The sequence below is a fragment of the Polypterus senegalus genome, chromosome 2 (genome assembly GCF_016835505.1).
Source record: "Polypterus senegalus isolate Bchr_013 chromosome 2, ASM1683550v1, whole genome shotgun sequence".
Lineage (NCBI taxonomy): Eukaryota > Metazoa > Chordata > Cladistia > Polypteriformes > Polypteridae > Polypterus > Polypterus senegalus.
This window is the reverse complement of record NC_053155.1, coordinates 85,643,578-85,669,815: the sequence shown is the minus strand read 5'-3', so window position 1 is coordinate 85,669,815 and position 26,238 is coordinate 85,643,578. Positions and strand designations below refer to the sequence as shown.

The 26,238-nt window shown below is 37.4% G+C and overlaps 2 protein-coding genes across 2 annotated transcripts in view; one reads left to right on the top strand and one right to left on the bottom strand.

The window, feature by feature from the left end:
- The window catches only part of LOC120523109, a 36,902-nt gene extending 21,312 nt beyond the window's left edge, over positions 1 to 15,590 (top strand). The window contains exons 2-4 of the mRNA XM_039744090.1: positions 8,054 to 8,377; positions 8,612 to 8,724; positions 13,843 to 15,590. Of these exons, the coding sequence (XP_039600024.1) occupies positions 8,054 to 8,377; positions 8,612 to 8,724; positions 13,843 to 14,052 (647 nt within the window). The 3' untranslated portion in view covers positions 14,053 to 15,590. The remainder of the gene's footprint in view (positions 1 to 8,053; positions 8,378 to 8,611; positions 8,725 to 13,842) is intronic.
- A 3,131-nt stretch (positions 15,591 to 18,721) lies between these two features.
- si:ch211-161h7.8 (thiosulfate:glutathione sulfurtransferase) lies at positions 18,722 to 25,890 on the bottom strand. The gene is made up of 4 exons (XM_039744089.1): positions 25,678 to 25,890; positions 23,075 to 23,197; positions 22,110 to 22,272; positions 18,722 to 20,233 (listed from the first exon to the last, which is right to left on the bottom strand). The coding sequence occupies exons 1-4, from the start codon at positions 25,847 to 25,849 to the stop codon at positions 20,158 to 20,160; spliced, it is 534 nt and encodes a 177-aa protein (XP_039600023.1). The 5' UTR covers positions 25,850 to 25,890; the 3' UTR covers positions 18,722 to 20,157.
- Between the last annotated feature and the right edge of the window lie 348 nt (positions 25,891 to 26,238).

Sequence of the window (26,238 nt, the reverse complement as noted above, 5' to 3'; positions counted from 1 at the left end):
ATGTCCCCATCTATTTGTAATTAAGTGTATTTAATTGAAATTCCAATTTGGATCTTCTTTGAGCAGTGAAGATCCTTATGTGCTCATCGAAAGGGTTCCCAGACTGAATCCCAAAAGCATTGTTTCTAAAAAAAGGATACTGTATCTTTTCACTAAATAGCAGTTGATTTGTGTCTAGTAAAGCATGTAGTCAGTATAAAGAGTAAAATGGCTTAACAGAAACAAAAATGAAACTCTAGAATTAGCCTAACCCCATTGTGGTTTTTGTTATTATTTCCACATTCATTGCAAATTTTCCTACAGAACAGCTAAGACTGCATACGCAATACTAAACTGAAGAGATTACTTTTATAAAAAAAATTCAGCAGAGGAAAAAAGGCATTTTCCATGACATCTGCATAATACATATCCCAAAAATCAACAACTGGAAATGAGGTTACATGCTGGTTGCATCCAGTTAGTGTTTCAGCTGACTTCTTTTGGGTTTTACTGGAGATCCGTTAATTGCACACTGTGATGATAAATAAAGTTTAATGACTGATTAATTTAGAAAGTGTTTGTACATTGAAAATGCTTAAAGATATGCACATCCAAAAGAGGATCTATTTTTTTTTTGATTTGCTATACTTTAATAATTCCTGAGGGGAAGTTGTCTTTTTTGATGATAAACTCTACGTGTGCAAATTAACTTGACTGCAGTGTCTCTCCACTGATGCAGATGTCACCTGGGGTTCACATTTGGGAAAAAGGTAAGAACTGCTCAGGCAGAGGCAGAACTCTGAAATGCCTGTTAAGGAATACAGCTATCCCTACGGTAATGAAACATTGCCGTGTTCCTGTTGGGCGGCTAGTAAATATCTTAAACAACTGAGCTAAAACAGTAACATAAGATAAAGAATGAACCAGAGCTTGCAGGTTTCAGTGTTTTTGATGATGACTGACCATTTAAGAAGCACCCATGTTGCAGGTACAGTTGCAATGCTGCCTCACACACATCTAAGGAGACTTTCTGTGTGGGGCATGTTCTCCCAATGTTTGTTTCGTCCAGGCACAGCCCAGAGACAGATAGATTGATCGGTAATGTAAATTTGGCCCATATAGAGTGACCATGGGTTGTCTGAAATGGAATGTTCTCCCATCCTTTGTGCCTTTATTATAAAAAGTTTGTTTAGAAAAGGAGGTTTGTTGTGAAATTAGATTAATTTGTCTTGAAGGCTCATGGTTTGCATAACCAGTCTCCATTTCAGAAGATATCCAGTTACATGAACATGACCAGGTTAGTGGTCACTGTCTTTAATGACCAATGTCTAAATTACAGGTCATGGATTTCCATAATAAAAGCTCTGAGTATTTATCTAATGAATGGATTTAGTTCAGAGGATATTGGGTTTCATCTCAGAGTTAGGATTTCTGCCTAAAGTGCGTGAGACTGTACTGAGTTGCCATTTTTATAGGCGCTACGGCTATTGATGGTGTAATACCAACTCCTTCTTTTGGTGACTCATTCCTGGCTGATATAACGTGTCCAGCACATTGCAGTATTAAGCTTACATACATATTCACCTGTCCCTGAATAAAGTTTAATGACTAATTATTGTGATTCTGTTTTTTTAAAAGAAGTTAATGTAATCACATATTTGTCCCATGTAAGTTCATAATAGACACGTTTTAAATACTATTGGATCTTACCTTCGTATTTGTGGATATACAGTAGCTTGAAACATATATTGGGATGCCCTTCTACTTTTTAGCTCCCAACGTTTGGCACAATGTTTGAATAAAATGTGAAAGACGCCACTGCTAGTCTGTTTTGATATTAGAGCCAGAAGTGCAGCCGCTGGCTGACGCGGAATCCAGAAGAGAGTGTACATATAGGCCAGGAGTCTCCAACACGTCGCTCGCGAGTTACCTGTAGCTCCCAACCCCTTTCCAAGTTGAATTCAATTGGTCTCTCGTTCGCTAGCTAAGTGGAGTTAAGGAATATGCCCCGAAGCTGGCGAGCAACACTCCACCATAAACATCACTTGTTGACTCCATGCAGTGCCAGTCATCTGACTAACTAAAAAACACATCACACATACAACTGGACATGTGAATACTCTTCTGAAGTGCAACAGTGACATGTAACAAAATGACAAATGAATAAGTAATATCTGTGTATTTGGAATCGCATTGTTTTTATTTGACAGCATTCATGTTTTAATTCAATAGTGTGAGATACACTAGAAAATGCACACAGACATACAAAATGCACTTGCAGGTTAACTAAATATATTTTTGTGATGTTTAAATGTAAAATGTGAGTTGTGGATGCCAGCATTTGGTAAATACTGTATTCAGGCAAAATAAGCTTATTCAGTTTGTTTGGGTTGAAATAAGCTATGAGAATAAACGTTGGAAAACATAAGTAGCTCTCGGCTATTTTCATTTTGTAAAAGTAGCTCTCAGGGCACTACCTCAGGCATTTCCTGAGGTAGTACACCTGCAGAGACCAGTGATCTGTGTGTGTGGGTCTGCAGGGGAGGATTACGAGGGAAAGTGCGTGTGCATGTCTACAGGGGGGCAGGTTAGGGGTAGATGTAGATGTCTGTGTGTGTACCAGCAGGGGCAGATGGACTTCACAGCTCTGGGGAAAAAGCTGTCTTTCAATCTGCTGCTGCATGTTTTTATGTTTCTGTACCGCTTTCCTGAAGGCAGTGGTACAAACAGTCCATTTCCCAGATGGGTGAGATCCACAGCTATACATTTGGCCCTCTTCTGCACCCTTCCAGCATATACAGAGTCCAGGTCTAGGAGAGGACTTCCTATGATCCCCTGTGCTGTTCTCACCACCTGTGCCAAGTCCTTCTTGTCCTGTGCTGTGCAGCTGCCGTACCACACTGTCATACTGTGACAGAGAATGCTTTCTATAGCGGATCTGTAGAAGTTTGTGAGCAGCTGAGAGGAGAATCCAGCACTTCTCATCTTCCTGAGGAAGAAGAGTCTTTATTGGGCCTTCTTTACCAAGTTAGATGTGTTCAAAGACCAGGTCAGATCTGATGTAATGTGGGTACCCAAGAACTTGATATTGTCCACACACATTACAGCCTCCTCATGTATGAATATAGGAGCATGTTCTGTTCTTCTGGACCTCCTCCAGAGGTTGTTGGCTGAGCACCATAGTGCTAGGTGTTGTATCTCCTCTCTGTAGTGAGTCTCATCATTGTCTGATATGAGACCCACCACGATCGTATCATCTGCAAATTTCACAACCATATTTGTGGCATGGATGGCAGAGCAATCGTGTGCAAATAATGTGAAGAGTGCTGGGCTGAGCACACAACCCTGTGGTCTGCCTGTGTTCAGAACCAGTGTGGCTGATGTACGATCTCCAATTCTAACCACCTGAGGCCTGTTGGTGAGAAAGTCCCTGATCCAGAGACACAACGATGTGGACAGACCCAGATTATGAAGCTTTTGTACCAGTTCGTCTGGAATTACGGTGTTAAATGCTGAACTAAAATCGATGAATAGTATCCTAACATAAGTGTTAGGGCACTGCAGATGAGTCAGGGCTGTGTGAAGTACTATTGAGACAGCATTCTCTGTCGATCTGTTTCTCCTGTAGGCGAACTGATGGTTGTCAAATCCTGCAAGGATGGCATCCTTGAAGTACTTTAGGAGGATTCTCTCAAAGCACTTCATTATATTAGATAATATGACAAAGGAAATGTTTATTATGATACCAAACATCCAGTTTCTTTTGAAAGCACACATTACAATTACCATGGTGTCCTTTCAGTTTATAGTCCACATTCTATGGTGAGCCACATCTGCTACGTTTAAACTCATGATATTTTGCACTTTTTTGAGGGAAAACTTTACAAAGTATTAAAGTTCATCTAACACACATTTTCTTTTAACTGATGACGAAGAGGAAGACTTGCCCAGCTATGCTTTTGACTAAGGTGGTGTTTGTCTCCCTCTTGTGTCTGAAATGAAAATCAGGCTTTTGAAACTGACACTAATAAGGTTGTACCTGAACTTGAAATTGTAAAGTGTTTTTAGTGGGCACATCAAATTAAGTCTACAAAGCATAAATAGTAATAAAAACAGTAGTAAATAAATAAAGAAATAAGAAGATCTTGAAAAACATGGATGAACAAGTTTTTATATGCATTCTCAAACACAATGCACTCTTAAAAATAATGGCCCTTTAATAACACTTTATGGTTTTTCAATGGATTGTGTAGCTCCTCCTAGAACTTTAGCTTGAAAAGCACCTTTTCCTCTGGGATGGATCCTTTGTGTGTTGAACTTTTTAAAATGCAGGAAATAAAACCAAAATTTTTTATATTTGGTAAGCTACTTTGCAGGACACTCACAGATTAAGAAACCTGGATTTAGCCTGCGTTACTGTATACAGATTGAGTCTTTTTAAGATCAGGACCTATTGGTATTTCCCAAATCTGTTGCCATCTACTCATGGTTATTTGCTATTACAGATCTAAATAAATGAAGGATCTTTCTGGAACTTTCATGTAGATGGTCTTTTGGGAACCAGAAATGTTTTCCCTATGCGATTGCTCCTATGGCACCTTTATTTTTAAGAGTGTGGATGACAAAAGCTAGTTGTATTAACAGCCAGAAGTTGAGTTTATGCGAGTACTGATATACTGGTGAAATACTAGTAATTTTTACTTAGCACCCTTCCCAGTGATACTTCTTATTTATTTAACACCTTTCTCAAAACCAAGGACACCTTACACCCTATTTAAAAACATAAGAAACAAATGACTAACAAAAAAACATTTGCCTGCCCATTATAATTGTTGTCACAACTAGAAGAATACACATTTGACTGGAGTTAAAAAGTTAATAGGGCACTTGGACTGCTGGAATATGAAAAGCTCAGAAGGCATGCCTCAGTGGAACAAACAGTAGAGTGAATCAGGGGTCTTTGTGAAGCTACCATGTGACGGTGGAATGATGCAGTTAAAAATGCCTAAAGCTATATGCTCATGCCTATCAGGAAAGATCTAGCAGACGCAGTGAATAATATCAGGGCAGCAGAGATGGATTGTTAATTGAAGCTCTTTTTGCTGTATCATAAAATGTGGCGATGTCCTTGGGTCAATGTCTTACAGAGTGTCAGCTGTCATTGACTCTTTACTGTCCCTGGACAGGTGTTGGACTATTTTCAGTAATGATTCCATTCCATGGAGAATGACAATGCAATATGGAAAACAGTGGGTTCCATGCCTTTGCTACACTTCACATAGTAGTAGCAGCAAGAATATTGTCAATCCTCCGACATTTGGTGCTGAATTTTCCAGCACACTTGGTAGTAATTTTGGTGCAAACCCACTAGCAGCAGGGTTTTCGCTAGCTTTTTTGCTTTTAGGGTTTCACCAAATTTTTCAGTTCTAACATCAGACGATGGAATGTTTCGCAGTTTTGTTTTTTTTTTTTTCTATCCTTCTATATAAAAGCGGTTGGGATTGTCCTTCCGTCCTTCCGAGTTTCACACACGCCCCGTCCATTTTGCAATGCACGATGGGATTTGTAGTTTCGTTTTTCCAGGTAAAAGATGATTTTCTACTCCAGGCTGTGCGATATCTTCTTCTTCTTTCTTACTATATAAAAGCGGTCGGGATTGTCCTTCCGTCCCGTGAGTGGAAAGCGTAGCGGTATTCCGCATATCACAGACTTACTACTTGCAGCTTACAGTACGAAGCGACATGATGTGAGCAGAGTTCTGGTGCTCCCATTGTTCCCTTGATTTTGTGTGCGATGTGCTGGTAAAATAGACAAAATTATGTCTCAGGAAATAATTAATGTTGATGGAGTACAAATGCCACACCGCGTAGTAAATATCAGGGGGGTTCAAAAGGGCGACCTCAATATAGAAAAAAAAGTTTCAATTTCATCACAAAAATAACAGAAACTACGAGTATTAAAGTAATACCGCTCAAATGCAATATAACCAAATTAATGAGTTTGTATAAAATACCAAATTGATCTACATATTGAATTGCCTTAAAAGTGGTCAGCTTAAAAGTCGGTTGCCTTAAAAGACGGGTCAGCCTAGTTGTTAATAAAACCTGAATATAAGGTGGTCTATCAAGACATTGTTCACACTTATCTTGCTCTGTACACATTTCCCTTCAAAAGGACATTCTTACATAGCTACTAAATTCAGTAGGTTACGAGTTGATAGCCTTCTGTTAATGAATATTTGCGAATGGTAAAATTTTAAGTCAATCTTATTTCCTAACATTTATTATGTACTGTAGATGTATGCAGTAAAATTGTCATCTATGTATACACTTAAGTATCATTAACTCTTATGGTGGTAAAGTAATATTGACAATTATGCTGTATAGGTTTGTAATTAAATTACAGCATATTAATTGTAACTCAACAACTGTAAAGAATAGTAAAATACTTATCTGCAGAATGGTGGCGCTGCTGCCTCGCAGTTAGGAGACCCGGGTTTGCTTCCCGAACGTGGAGTTTGCATGTTCTCCCCGTGTCTGTGTGGGTTTCCTCTGGGTTCTCCGGTTTCCTCCCACAGTCCAAAGACATGCAGGTTAGGTGCATTAGCGATTCTAAATTGTCCTTAGTGTGTGCTTGGTGTGTGTGTGCACCCTGCGGTGGACTGGTGCTCTGTCCGGGGTTTGTTTCCTGCTTTGTACCCTGTGTTGGCTGGGATTGGCTCCAGAAGACCCCCATGACCCTGTAGTTAGGATATAGCGGGTTGGATAATGGATGGATGGATATCTGCAGAATAGGTTAATTTACACTTGTAGAAAAAAAATTTAAATTAAAAAACTAAGCTCCAAAATAGAGCGGGAGTAGGCCTTTCCTTTCCATATTCTGAGGTTGCACCCGACTAAAAGACCTGCAGCACAGAAACCAGTAGGGGTGCTCCAACACACTTGATCATTGGAAGGGTATTGGGCACAACCGGTTATAAAAAGGTAGCTTAGGAAAATTCACAAAGTCTCAGACCCCCGGTCATGTGACACCCCCAGAGAGGGTGAAATGTTTGGCTCCAGAAAGAATTTTCAGGCAGACTCAAAGGCAAATACAGGTAAAGGTTTTGTTTGTTGTCCATCTATCAATCAATTTCCTGACACTGTTAAATACAGTTTATGATCATAGAGAATTCTTTCACCAGTGTTGACATTTTGTGGGAACAGGGAAAAAGATTTCTGTGAATACAGTAATCCATCACTATATCGCGCTTCGACTTGACTCTATCGCAGATTTTAAATGTATCATATCTAAATATACAGTATATCACGGATTTTTCGCTGGTTCGCGGATTTCTGCGGACAATGGGTCTTTTAATTTATGGTACATGCTTCCTCAGTTTGTTTGCCCAGTTGATTTCAAACAAGGGACGCTATTGGCGGATGGCTTAGAAGCTACCCAATCAGAGCATGTATTACATATTAACTAAAACTCCTCAATGATATAAGATATGCTTCCTGCGCGGTGCTTGATTGTTTGCTTGTCTCTGCCTCTATCTCACCCTCTCTGACATTCTCTGAGCCTGACGGAGGGGGTGTGAGCAGAGGTGCTGTTTGCACAGAGGCTGTTTGCTTAGAAGATACGGACGCTCCTCTAAAAAATGCCGCTTAATCGCAGTGCTTCGGCATACTTAAAATCCCAAAAGCACGTATTGATTTTTTGATTGTTTGTTTTTCTGTCACGCTCGCTCTCTCTATCTCTCTGACATTCTCTGCTCCTGACGGTGCTCGTTTGAAGAGAAGATCTATTTGCATTCTTTTAATTGTGAGAAAGAACTGTCATCTCTGTCTTGTCATGGAGCACAGTTTAAACTTTCGACTAAAGGGTGTTATTTCATGGCTAGAGGGCTCTAATAATGTTAACAGTGTGGGAGAGTTTATAAGGGCTTAAAATATATAAAAATAACCATACAAACATATGGTTTGTACTTCGCGGATTTTCACCTATCGCAGGGGGTTCTGGAACGCAACCCTCGCGATTGAGGAGGGAATACTGTAATAATAAAAAAGTTTCTTTTCTTTTGTTTTATGTACAGGTTTAATGAGTCAGAAGACTGCAAATGTCAGCGTTCAAAGAGGAGACAGTGCCACGCTGAGGTGCAATTTACCTGACCCACAGGGCACAAAGGTCTATATCCAGCAGGTTGAGTGGAGTCGGTGTGACAAAAATATAATCTTCATTTCCAACAAGAATCACGGAAACAGTTCTTCTTCCAATTACACCCAACGTCTCTTCATGATCTCTTTCTTGGAGTTGGCCATCATGAACGTTGCAAGTAATGACACAGGGGAATACTGCTGCTCTTTAACCACATTCCCTTTGGGGAAATATGAGAGCAAAATCATTTTAGAAGTAAAAGGTGAGTTGGGTGTGGGGCTCCTTGATAAATCTGAGTTTGCTAAAAGCAAACAAACTCTTCAGCAGGAAAGCAGGCTGTGCTAAATATTATGACTGAAAATGAAGAGGTCGAGTTCTTGTACTTCACAACATCATCATGAGAACAAGCAGAGGGAAAGGCTACTCATTACTCTGCATTGTACTTCTGTTAATGTCAAGTGATGTGCTGACAGCTGTCTCTGTTTACATGGTATAGATCCTCCTGCTGTCACAGGGTTACCAAACTGGTCTCTGCTCTACATCATCGCCATTCTGCTGGGCATCCTGCTTCTCATTGGAGGAATCACGTGGTACCTGCTTCATGTTAAGGTGACAAAACATTTTTATATTTTTATATGAAAAGCTGCCAAGGTGTCCATATGCTAATTGCAAACACTGCTATAAACGGGCTATTCCTGAGACTGGCTGGAGCAGAATTGGTTCAAAATAATGTTAATGAGAATTAAAATTACAATTGCAAGTTTGTCCTCAGACAGAACTATTTCTGAAAAGCAAAAGTGGCCTTAACAGAGAAAAACATTAGCGACTCACCACTATTTCTGTTGCAGCTCATTGAATGAGTAGTGGTGTGGTTAGAATTGCTTTAAAACTGCTTATTTTTTTACCTAAAATTTTACAACTTGCTTCATCTAAGAGCCAGGGGGAGTCGGGCAGCTTGTATCCCAGAATCATTGAAGACAAGGCAATTTTCAGACAAAGTGCCAATTCATTGCAAAGATTAATCATAAATAAACTCCAGGTGGCCTCACACATGCATAAAATTATACCCAGAGAAAAAGTGGCGTGATCACAAGGAGAACATGCCAACATGACATTGACAATGAAAAGGCAGCTATGCGTACCACTGGGTCACCCCGCTAACCATTTTTTTCTCAAATAAGGAATTACTACACAGGTATCAAAAAAAGAGCTTACCATCCTTATATTTGTCAGTGATTTAAGAGATGCAGACTGGAAGTTCAGTTTCTACTTTACAGCAAGCTTTGTTTGGGAGCATGGTGGTGCAGTGACTAGTACAAAAGCTTCAATAATTCAGCACCCTGGATCTGAATCCTGTGCCTACCTACTTGGTCAGGGTCATCCAGTTTTACTCCCACATCCCCAAAGATGTGCAGATTATATTAAATGGTGACTCTAAACTGACCTGATAATGACTGCATGTCTAAACACAATGAACTGGTGACCTAACTGGCGCTCATTCCAAGCTTGCAGATGATGCTGCTAGCCCCCAGCAAACAGGGAATGGATCAAGCAGGTTTGAGAATATTATTTTGTGATACAATTTAATATGGGGTGATACAGCAAAACAGTGCCTAGTGCTCCAGCCTTATAGCTCCAGGAGACTGACTTTAATTGTGATTTCTGTTGGGTCTACAGGGTTTCCCCATATCTGACTGGATTTACAGCCCCAAATCAGAAAAATGGTGTGATGATATGAAAAATGCAAATAACAAAATGTAGCGATTCTTAAATTTACTTTGACTTTTATTTAATTGCAATAGGAACCAAAGATGGTTAATTTGATCTCTAAATATATATAAAATCCAATGTCTGCCTGTCTGCCTTTCACAAGAGAATTACTTAACAAATTTAGATTGGGCTTTTTTCTATAATTTGCTCGAACATTCTGGTTGATTTTCCAAATTCTCTCATTGTGCTAAATATTATAGTTTGGCTACGGCACTGATTTTTTCACACAAATCCGAGAAACATGCAGTGGGCCGAGGGGAGGGGGGAGGCGGGACCTCAGGAGTAGGAAGCCGGGCAGGGCGGGCCCTCCTCACTCACGTGCCAGCCTCCGTTCAGGCCGCCCTACCTCTCGCCACGTGTTGGAATGTACCTTGTCTCCGCTTAGCTAGCGATAGCTGTTTGTTCAGCAGACATTATCAACTAGAGATTGTTAAGGAGTAACATTTGATGTTTTTGAGAGCTATTTTGAGAGATGGTACCTGCTATTAGCAGAGATATCAGGGCCACGTGCATTTCTCCCCACGAGAGGGACGCTCTCCCATCAGAGCTGAACACGATCACATACAGTGACAACGTTTGACGTTGGAGAGTACCCACCTACCGCTTGGCCAGAGATACCTTCCCATCTTTTTTTGGCAAAGAGATCACAGCTACATTCTCACACCTGATAGCAAAACCAAAAATATTGTATATCAAGAGGCCCTCGGATATGAAAGCTATCAATATAAATTCTTCTCAATACAAATAATTTACATTTTTTTTTTTACTGATTTTTTAAAGTTTCTCCTGTTTCACTACTATGCAGGCGGAGCCATCGGGGAGAGTTAGTTTGTTAATATGCATCCATTACTGGATTTCAGGCCTTCAACACATTCCAAAAAAAGTTGGGACGAAGGCAAATTAGGGCCAGTAATGAGGTAAACAATGACGTGATTTCAAAGAGATGATGTCAGCAAGTGATTGTAATCATGATTTGGTACAAAAGCAGTATCCATGAAAGGCTGAGTCTTGAGGAACAAAGCTGGGCAGAAGATCTCCAGGTTGTCAACAAATGTGTGAGAAAATTATTGAAATGTTTAAAAACTAAAGAATTTCATGGCATAAAGGGCAAAGGTTTAGGCCTAAGCTGAACACCCGTAATCTCCAATCATTCAGATGGCACTGCATCAATAACCATAACTCATCAATAACCGATATAACCACATGGACAAGGAATTACTTTAGCAAACCTTTGTCAAGCTCAACAATATGGAGTTACATTCACAAATGCCTTTAAATGTTTATTGTACAAAGAAGAAGCCTTATATTAACCATGTCCAGAAGCGGTGTAGACTTCTCTGGGTTTGGCAGTCTCTGGGATGGAGCATTACACAGTACAAACTTGTATTGTGGTCAGACGAGTCAGTATTCCAGAAGTGGATACCGTGTGCTCTGGACCAAATACAAAAAGGACCATCCAGACTGTCATCAGCAACAACTCCAAAAGCCAGGGTCTGTCATAGTATAGGGTTGTGTCGGTGCCCTTGACAAAGGTAATTTATACTTCTGTGAAGGCAGCAATTAATGCAGAAAAACACATCTTTTCCAGGCACGTCCATGCATTTTTCAACAAGACAATGCAAAACCACACTTTACAAAGGCAAAGTAGTGGAAGAAGAAGGTCTGGCCTGCCTGCAGTCTTAACTTGTCCCCAAGTTAAGTTGGGTGTTGTCGAAATGAAAATTCGACAACAACAACCCTGTACTTAAGACGTGTTTGCAGGACGAATGGCAAAAAATAACACCCGAAACGGTTCATTGGTTGGTATCCTCAGTGCCGAAACGTCTTTTAAGTGTTGTGAGAAGGAATAGCGACATTACCAAATGGTAAATGCTTTACAGTCCCAACTTTTTTCAGACGTATATTGCAGGCCTGAAATACAGGAATGGATGCATATTAACAAATTAAATGAATCTGATCAGGAAAAACATGAAATACCTTCATACTGTCTGCAATGAAATAAAAGTCAAAATAAATTTAAGAATCGTGTAATTATTTTTTTTTTTTATTTGCATTCTCCATACCGTCAATTCCATACTTTTTCTGATTTTATAGAGTTGCTTAGTCTTCATTTTGTAGATTTTGTCATCAAACTGACTCCCCATAATCAGTTGGACCTTCCTGATAAGATGCATTTATACTACAGACTGGTTCTTTCCATTGAACTTACTGAGTGACTGCATCAATGATGATTTAGGTGATCTGTTTTCACTTTGACATTAAATAGATTCAATGTTGTGCAGCAATAAACTGTGAAAGCTTCCAAGGTGATGAATATTTTTACAGGCACTATACACAACATAAACATAGTGCTATCACACATAATCAAATAAGGAACGCACAAAGCATGCAAGGTTATTAAAAATTAGCTTATAGATTAATAATGAAGATGTTTCAATCAGATTGTTTAGTTCCATAACTTACAAGAATTTACAAAACTGCCTTGTGTGTCTCTGAGTAAGATGATTAACCTGCCTGGTCTCCAGTTTTAAGAAAAATATACTGCATTTGTAATGCACCTTAGGATCAGTGACATGCGGTGAGGTTCATGGCTGGTGAGGCACGGACCCCTTCAGAGTCAGAGTTACAAATATATGAACCCAAAAGAGTAGCTTATTCACTGTTTAATTGGCAGCATGCACATTGACTACTGGCTATGTTTCATATTTCATCAACATTTTTTAAACACACATAGATAAGGTACATATATGGCTGAGACAGAATGTTAAATTTACAGTGGGGAGAGAGAGCGCATTTGCTCTGCACCGTCCATGTGTTCTAAATTTGCAGTTGCAATTTCACAATTCACACTCATTCAATACAAATGAAAGTATAGTGTGGTATACAAAAAAAAGGATTTCAATTTTGACCTTAATTTAAATATTTAGTTGTTTTAAAAGCGTTTAATCCTGATGCTTTAACCAATTTTAATACAGAGTGTTCAGCAAAATGAAAACAAGAAAAACAAAAGAATATTTTATTTAATGTAAAAATTTTGTTTTTACATATTGGATTGTTTTTTTCTTAGTCTGATCCCATTTTTTATAAAATTTGAAACCGTTTATGTTCTTACCTTTATTTGTAAATTAAGTACCTCTTTCTCCACGAAAATCTCTGTCACTTTCTTGTAAAATTCCTCATTTTCCTTTAGTTTTGTAAGTCTTAATCTTCCATTTTGGCAGTCAGTTGGAACAAAAAATAAAAATGAACGGACCACTGCAGTGCATGATATTCTGATATCGCTAACTTATTGGCGCCTAGAGCCTAAGCGTAGAAGATGGGCTCACATCCACCTCCTTCAGTGTGGCACGGTACTGTCTGCCTCACCTTGTGCCTTTTCACTGTGGTTTTATGTCCGATCATCAAGACTTAATATATCACACGCATTCATTAAAGATATTAGCCAGATTATGGAAAGTCAGGGAGTATAATAAACGCGTCTGCAAACATTATGTTGGTGACATACAGACAGACAACAGGCATGTGCCAATTGACTGCATCAACTCAGTGTGTGAGGGAGAGCGCAGTCCGTTTCTCCCCTGTATTTGAACAGGAAATGCACCAATTCAGCGATTTTGACTATAAAAATGATCAAAATTATTGTAATCATACAGAAAACAAATTTATAGCAAAGACCAGTGGACAAATTTATTTTATGTTATCATTATTAGTTTTTTTTTTACTTTCATGATTACAGATGAGGCTCTGCTTCACCTGCCTCCCTTGACCACATGTCCCTGCTTAGGACGGGCCTTCACTATAGAAGGTTGTACAAAAAATAAACTTTGTCTTTACCAACTTCATATGAAAGATAGCACATCGCTGTTATAATCAATGCTTGAAATTAAGTTATTTTACTTTGATATCAAAACAATACTGATCCTCTTATTAAAATGAAAAAATAACTTTCTTTTACAGAAACACAGAAAACAGATTCGGAACCTGCTTAGTACACATGTGGCCATTCACAAGCTGTCTGTAAAGCATCCTCAGCCTCCAAGCAGCAAAACGCCAAACAGTAATCAGAACAAAGTGGATGATGCTGAAGATCTCTCTGAAGACGGGACAGAATACTTTAATATTTTGTCAGCTCCTCAGCTGAAAATTAGCCATAGTGCTAAAGTGTGAAATGTTTGTCTGTGATCCTTCTAAGAAGTTTGTACACCTTTATTCTTTATTATTTCTATCAGACTGAATCTGCTCTTACACTACTGATCATCTTTATTTTGTACCAGTAATTTCTCTATGACACATTTCTCCTACTTGCATGGTTTTATGAGGCAAAAGCCAGAGGTTTGATAAAAAAAAATAAAAATTGAAACACAGACAAACACATTTTTTAGGTTTCTCAAATGACAGAGGTATCAGCAAATAAAAACAGGTAACATTTTATACATGGAATGAATGTGATCAGAATAAAAAAAAACAGTATTCCACATGCATCATTATATGTGGTATTAACATGCATTTTGTAGCTGGATTACATTTACTTTACATCAGTCTTTTAAAATTATCTCCTGATTGAGGGTTAATCTCACCTTCTCCGTGCAAAACTCAAATTTGCTTCTACATAAGTGGTTGTTGCATTTACACTTTTGTTAAATGTGGTTGCTATCTGTTTTTGACCACCTCTGTCTATGGTCTGAGCAATTGTATCACACGTTCATGCAAACCTGGCTTTTAATGTGGTGAAGTGCCATCACCGCATTTACATGTGAATGGCAAGATTAAAGGGGCACAGTTTTAGCACTTATATCATCTGCAAGGTGCAGAGCAAGTAATGGAAATTTCTTGAAGACAAATATGTTCCCAGACTGGTTTATTATAAATTCTTCTAAGGCCTTCATTTAAAACTGGCCAAAACAAAGCAACTACTTTTTCACAGCATTTTGCTTTCTCGCATACTCTGTACCTGGACTTTGAAACAACATACAGCCAATAAAACTGTGTTTGTATTTCTTGGATCATCCAACCCACAGCAAAATTAAGGTCTGTGATTGCATGCAGTCAAACGCTTTCCAAACAAAACCTTATCGGCAACATACAGTAAAACCTATTCAAACTCTTGAATGCATTAATCTCAATTTTGGTATGACATTAAAAGATATTGTTTGGACGCTGAATGCTTTAAGTAGTTCAGTATATAATTAGTGCAGCAGATCACCTCTCAAGCTGCAGCAGTAGCATTTACTGACTTGTTTTTTAATAACTCAAAAAAGATAAAGGATTATTTATTGCATTTTAGTTGCCAGTGAGTCCTATTTCCAGTAATAAGCCAATGCATAAGCCAAGTTTTCTATCAATGTTTTTTAATCTGTACAGCCAAATTAGTCCTGCCTGTATGAAAATGATGTACATTAGAGGCAAACATTGTTTAATAACTAATATTATGAAGTATGTGAATAAATCTGATCTCTTACTTGATACTTTATTTGCATACCATTCACATCTTCTGTAATAATTTTGATTTTGCCTTACAGTGGTTCATGCTGCTGCTGCTGCTGCTTCTCCTCATGTCCAGAATAATGGGCAGAAACTTTCTTTAAGTGTATAGAATAGATCATGGCAGGTTCCCTAATGAGAAAATTTGCAGAAAAAGACAGGCTTTGCAATCAGAACCCAACCTTCAGAAAACAAAAGAAATGGAACAAGTCATTTTTAAATTGTGACATTAGTACTATGAACATGGAGAGAAAGGCAATAATATTTTAGCTCAACAAATCCACAAGCAGGAAGATCACAAAGCAATACCATTAATTACCAACACAGACAGAGACAGAATCATTGACCATAGAAATATAATTCACACATTTAGAGACTACAAGACATTATATTCTACTCAATTTAAAGAATACAAAACACAAGCTAATTAATTTTTTGATACTCTCAGTGCAGAGGAATTGGATAAACCTCTGGCACTATCAGAATTACTAGACGCTACCTCACTTCAGAGCAGGAAGCAGTAGGCCCTGATGGCTACCCTGCAACATTTTATATAAAAAAAATCAAATAAGTTAGCTCCCCTTTTATTATATTATATTACATTTATAAAAGCCAGAGACAATAAAATTTTACCTCAAACTTTTCACCAAGCATTAATTACCATCTTTCCTATGAAAAATAAGGACTTATTACAATGTGCATCATGTAGACCAATCTCACTGCTGAATAATGATGTTAAAATACTTTTAAAGTTTCTAGCTGGAAGGATTTGAGAAAGTAATTAATTTGGTAATATCACAGGGCCAACCCAGATTTATTAAAGGCAGACACTTTGCTTCCAATCTTCAACACCTGTTTAATGTAATATATTCACCCATAAAGTCTAACATCCCCAAGATCTTATTATCTCTGGATGCAGAAGAATCTTTTGATGTGGTTGAATGGAGCTATCTTTTGTATTAACAACATTTCAGACTACTTCAAACTAGAATGTGGTACTAGACCAGGATGCCCCTGTCACTACGCTGTTTACAATCACCATTGAGCCATTGGCTGATAACTTTTAAAATGCTTCAGAAACAAAGGGGATTATCAGAGAAAGGCATGAACAGAAAATATCACTATATGCAGATTATACTGTATGGTTCCGTATATATCAGACCCACAAAATTCGGTGCCTGCAGCCCTAACTGTACTAGCAGAATTTCATAAGATATCTGGACTCAAAATTAATTTGAATAAAAGTGTACTTTTCCTAGTGAACTCTCTAGCAAACATCTACACCTTCCTTTTTATTATAACAGATCATTTTAAATACCTAGGAGTAAACATCAAAAATAAACATAAAGCTTTGTTTCAACAAGATTTTGCTATCTGCATCGAAAAACTTAAACAAGTCATGCATAAATAGTCTACTCTCCACCTCAGTTTAGCAGGGAGAATTAACACCGTCAAGATTAACATCCTTCCTAAGCTTCTTTTTCTATTTCAAAGCATCCCCATATACACTAACAAATCATTTTCTAAGAAATTATATTCAATCATAACCTCATTTATTTGGAATTCAAAACCTACATTCATCCAAAAGACAACCCTACAACAACCTCAAGCTGAAGGTGGCACGGCTCTACCCAACTTTCAAATTTATTACTGGGCAGCAAATATACAAGCTATAAAAACCTGGACATTGACACAAATTGATGAACACATACAGGCTTGGCCTGCAATAGAAATAAAATCCTGCAGAACTTCTTTATATTCCTTGCTTTGTGTCCCAGTAAATACAAGTTATCGTTAATATACAAACAACCCAACTGTCCTTCACTCACTCAGAATATGGAACCAATGTAGGAAGCACTTCAAGATAGAGAAGCTTTTATCTGTGGGACCTCAACACGATAGCCACCTTTGTCAACTCTCTCAAACATGAACAGTTTTTAATGTTTAAAAAATGTATAGGATTAAATCACTTAGAGATATGAACATAGATTATGTCTTCGCATCCTACAAACAATTACATTCCAAATTTAGCTTCCCATCAACACAATCTTTCCACTATCTCCAAATCATAAACTTTACTAAACAAAATCTGTCTAGTTTTCCTCATTTCCCACCTATTGCTGTTCCAGAAGAAATATTGATCACTCCTGTGGACCCGGACAGCATCTCTATAATATATAAAAACATTTTAAATTCCCTTCCTTTCAAAGACCACAGAGTATAGTTGGAAAAGGATCTTTTACTCAAAACTTCAGAAAAGGAATGGAAGGCAGCCTTGCACAGAACTAATTCCAGTTCCATATGCACAAACCATACAATTATCCAGTTTAAAATCTTTTATTGAGCACATCTATCTCATTTAAAATTGTCTAAAATATTTTCAGTGCAAGATCCAGCCTGTGTTGTTCCAATCAAGCTCCATCTTCATTGAGCCACATTTTGGGTGTGCAACAAATTAACATCATTTTGTGCCAAAATTTTTAAGTGCCTACCTGACAGCCTTGGTGTCACACTCTCTCCTAATCCATTAACAGCTATGTTTGGTGTACTACCAGATGGGCTTAAAGTGGAGAAGGACAAACTGTAATTGCCTTTACACTATTGGCACATAGATTTATCTTGCTCATGTTGAAGAATCCTAGCCCCCCTCTTTAAATCAGTTGGTAACTGATGCTATATACTATTTGAAATTGAAAAAAAAAATCAAATTCTCACTTAGTGGATCTGTTCAAAACTTAAATAAAACTGGCAGGATCTAATCAATAACATTTTACAATAAGATTTTATATTGGGAAATAGGATTCTCCTCCCTCTTTTCTACTCTTAAGATTTGCTCTGGCTGTTGACCTTCCTTTCTTTCTCTTGGGTGAGGGTTGAACTGTATTTAGCTTTGTTAAGTTTTACTTGTTTGTATGGAATGTTACTTGCTTTTAATAAATTAAAAACAAAAGTTTATAACTAAATTAACTCCAAAACTGAGTTAACAGTAGGGAGTGTGAGAATGCAACAATTAGATCTTTACACAAAACACTCCCATCCATTTTTCTAAGTTACAGCATTTGTGCATTATGCTCATGCCTGAACCTTACACTGACAGACTTATGTGGAGAAAAAAAAATTATATAAATAAAATGTATTATTAACTTGATTTGAAATTGAAGAATGATTGATATTTTCACATTTCCTGGGTGGCATGAGCACAGTTTTTATTGGCAAATCACTTAGGGTTTGAGGTAAATTTAGAAAGCAGTCTCACCACACTGGATAAGCTAATAATCACTATAGGTCAAGCAAGAAGAGCAGATATCCAAATAAATTGAATGATGAAAAACAGTTTAATAAAAATGAGGCAAAATGAGTGTTTGTTTAATGCTTTTATATTACTGACCTTAGTAAAAAGGAACCTTTGTCATTGTAGATTATTTTGTAACTCTCCATGTATGTTTTAGATTTTATAAAAATTAACATAGTTATTAGTTTACTTGGCAAGGATTCAAGAAGAATATACAGTACTTTGTTTATAAACTGCATATTGCATTGATACAAATGTTAAAAAAAACATCTTCATAAAATACTAAAAGGCTTGAGGAAAACCTTGCATCCCAAAGTCTTTCTTCATACTGTTGTTTAAATCATTTTCACATTTTATACATGCAATATTTCAATATTATTATTATATACACACATACAGTATATATTGTACAGTATGTAGAGGACATTGGCAGAACATGCCCATCATACAACTGACATTTTTATTTCTGTGAATGGGTAGGTCAAGCAGGGAAAGTTTCATAAGAAATATATGTAACTCATTTTATTACAGACACATCTTAATACAAAACTACAGACAGCCAAGTCAAAAAAAAAATTTAAACTAAGGCGTCGATTTAATGGGAATCATTTCTATCAATTCCGCTTAACTGGAAAAACATATATCAAGCTGCCATCTGGATGAAGGGCAGCTCCCTCTCCCATTCTTGTGGAATAAACTTTCCAAACACATTTGCTTAATGAAATTAAGTATGCTCAAATATTTGTCCTCTTAAATGCAGGGCACTCATTAATTAAGGTCTTCAACACACTTGATTCCAACTGAAAAAATAAGAACAGTTCTGCCTTTCAATTCATTCACAAAATAAATGACAACGCACATTTAAAAATATACTGCATTATTTATTAATAAAATCTTAAAGATGCAGTGCTGATACAGGATAAATATAATGTTCTTGTTAGTAATCAAAGAGTAAGTGAATACATGTTGTGGCTGATGGCTTGGGGCCCTTACCCATCTGGGATGCCTCAATTGTAGGAGAACTGGGGGAGAAAACAGGTACAGGGCCCTACCTCCCCATGAGTGCTAAGTGGCAGCCCCCCTGGGTTCCTACAGCTGTCCGAATTACAAAAGGGCATGCTGGGAGGTGCCATCATGGGCTGCTGCAGGATGTGACGAGCCCTATTTTATGAAGCTCCCGATTCATGCTAATGTGCCAACTGGAGTGCCACCAGTGGCAGCATAAAAGGGACCACCTCACTTCATTCACAAAGCCAGAGTCGGGAGTTGGAGGACAAGGCTCATTAGAGGAGGAGTGGAGGTGGACAAAGAGGCAAGGAGAAGAAAAGAAAAAAGACAATGAGTGCTTTAGTACGGTACTTTGTGGAAAATGTTTCTCACAGTTGAATAAAAGGTGTGTTGTGCTGAACTTGTGTCCACGTCTGTCTGTGTTGCATTTGGGGCACTAATGCGCTCCCTGGTGGCCACAATTTCCTCTTTCTCAGAATCTCACAGGTGACTCAAGACTGTGGATTTGGTGAAGTTAACCCTTCCTTCTCTTCCCACTCTAGGTAGCCTCCACCGTAATGGCGAGCCCTAAAGGACAAAGAGTTCACACAGAACAAAGAAATACATAAGTAAACATATAATTAGAACACTCAGTGATACATTAATGAGACATTTTACAAATGAGAAGATACCACTCAGTCAATAAGTTTCTAATGACTCCCTAATAGCCGAATTGTTCCAACATCACATCCTGGTGTTCTTTATAAGCCGTCAGTGTCTATGCTTCAAGTACACAAGTTGGTGGTTTGTTCCAGATTTGCACAAGCCTTTGAGTGAAAAAATCCTTGTCAATTCCATCTCTAACCTTACCTTCCTTTAAAATTTCACCAGTGTCTCTGAGTAAATTATTCACTACTTAAATGAAGTAATTCTGCTCCATTAGCTTTTGACAATTTCCACTTAACAAGAAGGGTTGACATTAGTGCTGGATTGGTACTTAAATTTTGGCTTCAACGTCAGCTTTTGGATCTCAGTACCTGTATCAAAATGATTTTGAAGCAAATAACAGAACTCCAAACAGCCCCACCTTACTCCAGCCTCCTTGGTGCACCACACCTCACTATGCCCCGACTTCCTCATCCCACATTCAGTGTGTGTTGAAGCAAGGGGCCTGGTCCCCTATTTGGTCTCAAGCCCTTCAAAGCAAGAAAGATTTTCCAGTGAGGTTTCGATCACATCGAAGGAAAGTAGGATTTCACCTACTTTGAATCTTGATTGCTTTGACACATGGTGGTTTTTATCCCTGTGAAATTTCAAGCACATCAAAATACATTTTCCCTGTGTAATCTACTGCATGTTGAAGGGGGTGGGGTTTAAAACTAATATATACTTCCAGTAGTAAAAATACCAAAATGGTGGTATTGTACAATTTTAAAAATTTGGTTTTGTATTTCTTGTCACTGCAAGCAGACAGACCATTCATATCCATATGGCATATAAAATAATGCAAGCAGACAATTACCTTTATAGGAGCTTAAGCATGCATCACAGCAGATTAATAACATTGCTTAAAACCACTATTAATTTTCTGCTAAAATCAGGATGTTCCCTTAAGGTGAATACCAAGTTTGCTTTTTACATAAAATTTTCCAAAAGGGACTTCAAAGTTTACAAATTTACAAGGCACATTAGATTGATGTCACATAATGTACTTTACTTTCATTAACTTCTTCCAGAGGACTGCAATATATAACCTCTGTTGTGGTTTTCATATTTTAGTAGCATACATTATGCTGATCAAAATTAAATGACTGATTAAATAAAAAAAATAAAAATAAAAAATAATGGAACTGCATATTGTATGTTCAAACATGTATATTCAACAACCACCTTCACTTTGGACTGGACATTTAAAGTAATACTGTCACTTTCATTACTGACAAGCCCGGCACTTCCCAGAAGGCCGCTATCTCGAAGACTTATGGGACTTTTCAACAACCACAAATTTATAATTGTACTAGATTATTCACTTAGCAAATGGCAGCTAAGAGAAGCCACATAGAAAAAGCAAAGTTACAATGTGTAAAAACAAGTGAAGCAGTGGATAATTCCAACCAGATGGTATACTGTTCAATTTTTGCCACTGCTTAAAATTAAGCAGTGTTAAAGGGAGGTCTGCAATATATTCCAGCAAAACAAAACACAAACCAGTTACATTTTGGCGAGTGCCTTTGTCAAAGCCTGTGATGAAGGCCCAGATCCTACATGGATTTCTCATAGATATACTGTATATTCACTGCTCAATAATCAAGAATCCTGTTAAGGCATGTGTGATCTTTTGACTGGTTTTAACAGAGTTCAGTGCAGTTTATAGCAAGACAATCCTATCAAAGGGATTCCTAATCTGACAAGAACTGAACATGGAGTGGTTAAAAAAAGGATGACCAAGGACACAAAATAGTACCTTGAATAGCCAAGGGTAATTGCAGTCTCGAGGGCAGTAAAACTTCTCTTTCCAGATCGGCAGTGAAAGACAATATTGTCATCACTGACAGCAGGCTTTTCCACGTTGAAAGATTTCTTAAACACGACATTCTCCAACTTTAAAGCCTCCTCTAGAATATCCACTAAAACAAGACAACAAAATTAAAGTTCAAAATGTACTCATGGTGTGACACAAGCTACAGTTTGATAATCGAGAAATGAACAACTTGATGTTCACAAAGGGACAGCATTACATTTTATTCTGCAATTAAAAATATTTCTGGAAATATTTGGGTTAGGGCAGGGCAATATGCCAAAAAAAAACCCAGAAAAAATGGGTGATTCATGATTTATTTAAAAAAATTAACATTAAAATAATTTTCAACCATTGTTGAAAATAAAAAGATAACTGAGGCTGAAAACATAAATACCGCATATTCTTCTTAGAAACACAAAACATACTGTACATACACAAACACACAGAGTACATATATTGACGCACACATATGCATACATACTGTATATATATTTATTGTTAATGAAGAAAGCTGGAAAAATCAAAACTTTCTGTGTAGACTTTTTAGTAATATGCCTTTACTTGTGTAGTCCTTGTTACTCCTCCTAACGGTCTCCAAATTGTTTCTACAACACAACTCATATGATTTAAACACATTCTGCAACAACACAATCAGTTTTTTTTGTCTTTCCCTAACAAAGAGTTTAACTTTCAGTGTACACCAGCCAGCATTTTCAATCTACTACAACTTTCTAGAATGCCCGCTTGTAGAAGAATCCCAACCTCCAAGCGCACTCTGAAAACCCTGCATCTCCCTGCTGTAGACATCCTGCTCATTTTTATCCACACAGTAGCCTAGTCACAGTTGTAGGCTTAAAGGTATGGTTGGCAGCGCCAGTACATTCAACATGTAATGACTTCTTACGCACAAGGAATGTTAGTTGATCCTGGTATTCTTCCTGCTTGGAATTCCTCCGGGTTCCTAACATCAAACAGCTGGACATTGTGGCTTGCCAGCATCCTTTTTAGCTGCTCATAGGAAACTACTTTATCTGTGAAATAAAAGCATAAATAGCAGATGAAATGAAAATCTGCATCAGATCACTTGAATCAAGCAGTCAGTATCTGTATATTCTAAACTTTATTGGTTTCTTTCTACAAATGTTCCCCAGACTCAGTTTCAGAAATATTTTTATTATAACAAATTAGGCAGTTAAAGACTGACATTAGTTGTGCAACAATTTAAATGCACATTTAATATATGCAGATACAGTATATATGCCAAAATATTGTGCTTTTAAGAAAACATTCCGCATAAAACAAATGTATTAGTATAAAGAGTGAAGATCAAACCAAATAACTTGAAATCCTTCTTTCAACTTAACTAAGCTTTACATTCTTCTTAGCAAGCCAAATTATCCTGTCAGACAAACTATTGGAGTCTTAATCGTGGGAGTAACTTATGAAGGTATTGATCTGTAATATGTGCTCATCAGCACATGCCTGGACTTTAATGGGATTCTTCTTAATAGTCAAAGATTACCTAAAGAATTGTTTTCAGATGGTTCATCAAGCAACCATTAAACGTGATTAACGGTTTTAGCTGTTTATTATACTTCTGTATTTAGAGCTGGGACTACAAATACAGTTCAAAAAAGTTAATGCTCAATAGTTATTTATCAAACCTACTTATTCTCAATCAGTTTTATCTTATCTGCTGCCCTTTCCTGCTTCTTGACAGAAAATATAAACTATGCAAGCAGCATTACAGACACAACTAGTCAAGATTCTGCTATGCATTATGCCTGGGAGTAGATGCAAATAATTTAGAAGACATTATTTTTTCTTTGTAGAAAATACAAAGTAGTTCAATGTAGTACAGTATTAGAATAAAGTCCATCTACAGCACATCAGCTGAAACTTGCAGTGGCTTCAACAAATGTTAACATGAACAAGAGACATCATTAAAACAGAAGCTTATGCAGGATTTTGAACTAAAAAGAAATATGTTTATCCTTAAAAGTATCACCTCCTTGTGACAACCTGCACTTCCTGAACAGAACCCAAAAATACAAACCTTGTTGAAGTTTCAGTAAATTAAGTGTTCTTTACTCATAACATAAAGCAAAGCATGTTTATTATTTTCTATAAATTATTCACATTCTATTGATACGAGTATTGTCTAGTATTTAAGTTTGAGTATTTACCTGAACTAAATTTGTGTTCATCACATGACTTCTTCTGATGTGAAAAAGTTTCCATTACTTAAAACTATGATTGGTATGAGTAATTTCAGATGATAATACTTAATAAAATATGTCAAATAATAAAATATTTTACAACCACGTGACAAATAATGTTTAAGATTAAAGACAAACACTCTGTATTATCTTTAAAGACAAATGTATTGTCTGGCAGTTTACACAAAATCCAAGTTACAAATTTAATTTAGCAAACTATTAACAGACAAATTAGACAATGATTAACAACTAGTGCCCTGTTAACTCAGGGCTCATCTAACATGCACCAGGTATTTTATTAAGTGGGCTGTTATTAAAAATAAACACTGACAAAGTAACTTAATCAGCAGAAATTTAAACTGAGCGGCCCTACTCTAAGCCAAACTGTATGGATGAAGGGGAAGGAAAGAACCAAGCTAATGATAAATCTACATTGCTAAATAAAAAATGCATTTGTATTGATGCACTAAGACAGAATACAGAGTGCATATAACAAAAAAGTCAAGAACATCAAAAATTAACCTATGGAAAACGACTACTACATGATACCTCCAATGTGCACAATTATCTGTGATCAAACTGGTAGGCAATGTTTACATACACGTTCTTTACAATATAATTTACAGAATCTTAGAACGGAGCACAGAAAACAGTGACATAAGACTAAGATCTAAATTATCATTGCAGCTTGAAATTCTGACTGCTTAGTCAAATTTCATACATGATAGCTTTATTCAGGGCATTCTGGCAAATCTTTATTTCATATAAAAACTTTTAAAATATAAAGGACCAAAGGGAACTTTACAAACTGAAGGTCACCATTAACCGTCAAGACCTGTGTTATGAAATGCTGAGTGTCGTTCTAATAAACATAAAACAGTCACTGCGATCTGCAGTGGTAGTGAAAAATGCCACCATAAATTTCAACTATACATACAAAGACATAAACATATAAACAAAAGGGATGACATTTACCAACTTGTCAATGTGCATTCCTCCTCTTGACACGAATCGAACTTTAAACAGTGTCACACCGTGAGACAGCTGTGCCGTAAATTTCACAAACATTTGCTTTACGCTTCGTAAGAACAAATGATTCATGTATGTGTTGCGCAATACAGGAAGAATAGTAACAATAGTGCAAGTGGTCAATTTCCGAATTTAGTCTTTGTTTACGTGACTTCGAGCAGACTCGCGCGCAGTTTACAATGAACGGCTTATTCGTGTATTTTCGCGAACAAACCCTCGACAGACCCCACTTTACTTGTATTTACAATTTTCAGTGCTCGTACCTGCCCCCGCAGCCGGACTCTGCTCGGACTTGGAACAATAACCTGCTTGGGAAAAGGTGTACCACGTTCTGCACCCCAAAGACGGGCCGCGAGTGCAGACATCGCCACCTAACACCAGCAGCTTCCGAAGAACCAGCATCTCTGATATGTAAAGCACCCACCGTATGAGCATGGCACAAGGTGCAGCGTGAAGGTCTATCGGGAAACTTTTCCGCCTCAAGAATTACGTCATTAGGATGGGGCGGAGAATTGGCCGTAATTGCCGCAAGGAACACGCAGTGATTGGATACATGCAAATTTACCCTCGCCCATCGCTGTGATTGGAAACCTACCAGGTTGAATATTCTATCTGTAAGCCTCTGAAAACTGCAAACGGAGACGAGATAAGGTTTCAAGTGACTGAAACGATGGGCGGAGTAGTTTGAGTGGAACACTTTTTAAGTAATACTTTAAGTAAAAACTAACTCGATACAGTATTATGGTTGCAGGAAAAAAATGCATGTTGTTGCCATTTTTCTAAACGTTATTTAAACTACAAGATTAATGCAGTTTAAAAAAAGA